The sequence below is a fragment of the Malaclemys terrapin genome, chromosome 1, assembly GCF_027887155.1.
Source record: "Malaclemys terrapin pileata isolate rMalTer1 chromosome 1, rMalTer1.hap1, whole genome shotgun sequence".
NCBI classification, from domain to species: domain Eukaryota; kingdom Metazoa; phylum Chordata; order Testudines; family Emydidae; genus Malaclemys; species Malaclemys terrapin.
Window position 1 is genome coordinate 349,371,253 of NC_071505.1, and position 2,601 is coordinate 349,373,853.

At 44.9% G+C, this 2,601-nt stretch overlaps 1 protein-coding gene across 1 annotated transcript; it reads right to left on the bottom strand.

Annotated features, from left to right (window-relative positions):
• Positions 1-453: 453 nt before the first annotated feature.
• Positions 454-1,392, bottom strand: LOC128832750 (olfactory receptor 52N4-like). Its single transcript, XM_054020342.1, has one exon. The coding sequence runs from the start codon at positions 1,390-1,392 to the stop codon at positions 454-456; it is 939 nt and encodes a 312-aa protein (XP_053876317.1).
• Positions 1,393-2,601: the final 1,209 nt, after the last annotated feature.

A 2,601-nucleotide genomic window follows, 5' to 3' on the forward strand; every position in this document is an offset into this window, starting at 1 on the left:
TCCTCAATTCCTGCAGCAGCTTTCCTGTATTATCACTTTCCAACTGAAACATTTGGTTTATCCTCCAGGTTTCCTGAATTACTGGACATAGCAAAATCAGGTAAATTTTTCTCACTGGATCACTGCACATATGAAAAAGAAGTTTGGGATTGTAGTTTCTTTCTTTGGCTATCTGAAAGCATAGCTTTAGTTCATCAAACTGATCAAGAACCCTGTACACACAGGGACTAATGCAAAGCAACCTTGCTTCAGAAAGCTGCATTATTTTCTGGTAGTCTGGAAGTCATGGAAAGGCCGAGTGACGGGTATGTGGGGTTGGGGGTTGTGATGCTTAAAGAGATCAGGTGATGGTTAGAGAAAGGGAACTATGCAACAGAAAGAGGAGTGCTTGGAATGAGGAGAAATCCTTTCCTCCGCTTGTCACAGAGTATTAACGTCAGTGGTCCCATGCGATCACCTTCTGCAGATGTATTTGACCACTTTGTCACGAAGCTCTTTGGTTTTGACCCCATAAATGATCGGGTTGAGCATGGGGGGGATGAGGAAGAAGAGGTTTGCAAAGATGATGTGAACATGGGGAGTGATACCCTGACCAAACCGGTGTGTCAGAGTGGAGAAAAAGAAGAGAGTAAAAGACATCATCATCACACAGACGTGGGCTGTGCAGGTGTTGAGAGCTTTCTGGTAGGCTTTCTTGGAGGAGATTTTGAGGACGGCCCTGATGATCAGACCATAGGACAGGGCAACCAGTATCAGATCTAACCCAATTACTACAAATGCCATCACCAAGCTGTATGTCTTGTTGACAGTGGTATCCCCACACGACATCTTCGCCACAGCTATATGCTCGCAGTACGTGTGGGGGATAATGCGGTTGGCACAGAATGGCTGCCTACTCAGAAGCAGGGGCAGGGGCAGAATGAAGAAAACAGCTCTTATCAAACACACAAGCCCTAGCTTTGCTATTCGTGCATTGGTGAGGATGGTGGCATACCTCAGAGGGCTACATATGGCAACATAGCGATCGAAGGCCATTGTCACGAGGACGGCTGACTGCATAATAGAAACTGTGTGAAGGAAGAACATCTGGGTGAGGCAGCCACCCACAGTAATGCCCTTCAAATTGAACCAAAATATACATAGTGCCTTTGGCACGACGGAGGTAGAGGTGCCAATGTCTGTGAGTGCCAGCATGCAGAGCAACAGGTACATCGGCTTGTGCAGGGTCTCCTCTTTACCTACAACAAACAGAAGCATGAAATTTCCAAACAGGCCAATAATGTAGAACATAGAGAAAGGGATGGAAATCCAGACGTGAGCAGCTTCTAGGCCAGGGATGCCCAATAAGATAAATGGTGAAGGGTCAGAGGGGGTGAGGTTGAAAGCTGCCATGAGGTGGTCAATGCATCAATCAGGCTCAGAAATGCTCAGGGTGCCTGTGAAGGGAGAAAAGCACAGGTAGGGAGTTGCACACTTTATAACAAATATTTGATCATTATTAACAATCTAGAACCGGGGGGTGGGCAGTGAGGTGGCAACATTTCCAGATGGCACCAAATTATTTAGGTCATAGTCAAGTCCCGAGAAGTCCTCAGAGGGAGCTAACCCAGCCATGTGAATGGCACATGACCTTCAATGTCAATAACTGCAACATGTATGCCCATTGGAGGAAAAAGCTTGAACTCCTCAAACACCTAACAAGGTTATAATTTAATTATATGAGCTCAAGACATGGACTTTGGTGTCAGGGTGCACAGCCCTATGAAGCTGCCATGGCAAGCAGGGACAGAAACTAAGCAAAATATTGAAATCCAGGAGGAGTGGGATGGGAAATCACACAGAAAATACAATGCCATGAGATCAGTCTGACAATGTTTCACTCTCCTCTGGTCTCCTCTGTGTAGTCCTGGGCACCATGGGCTGTAGCCCACGAAAGCTTATGCTCTAATACATTGTTAGTCTCTAAGGTGCCACAAGTACTCCTGTTCTTTTTGCGGATACAGACTAACACGGCTGCTACTCTGAAACCTTCTCACACAGGATATTGCAGGACTAGAGGGGTTCAGGGAAGGGCAACAAAAATGATCAAGGAGAGAGGTTGAAGAGACTGGGATCATTATCTTACAAAGGAGATAAATACAAGGGGATATGAAAAAAGTCTATAACATACTGACTGGTAGAGAGTAGATTGAGAATGTGTTCTCCCTGTTTGATAACACAAGATCAAGAAAGCATTCAATTACACTGAAACATGGCAAGTTCAAAACAGATCAAAAAGAATGCTATATTCACTTGATACCTAATTAAACTGAGAAACTAGTTGCCACAAAAGGAAGTTGAGGCCAGGTGCTAAGGAAGAATCAGGAAGGCTTTGGACATCTACATGGATAGTGTCACTATCCAGTTACAATAGTTACAGCTACATGAATATTTTGGAAAGCCTATATGACCACGTGTTTCAGGACACAAGCCAATCTCTAACTGTTAGGCATTTGGTTGACACCCTCATGATAGTCAGTTCATCCCCCTGCATAAACCCACTTCTGGGTTTCTTATACTTTGTACTGCAGCACTTGGGGCTGTCACTTTCAGAGAGAGGAC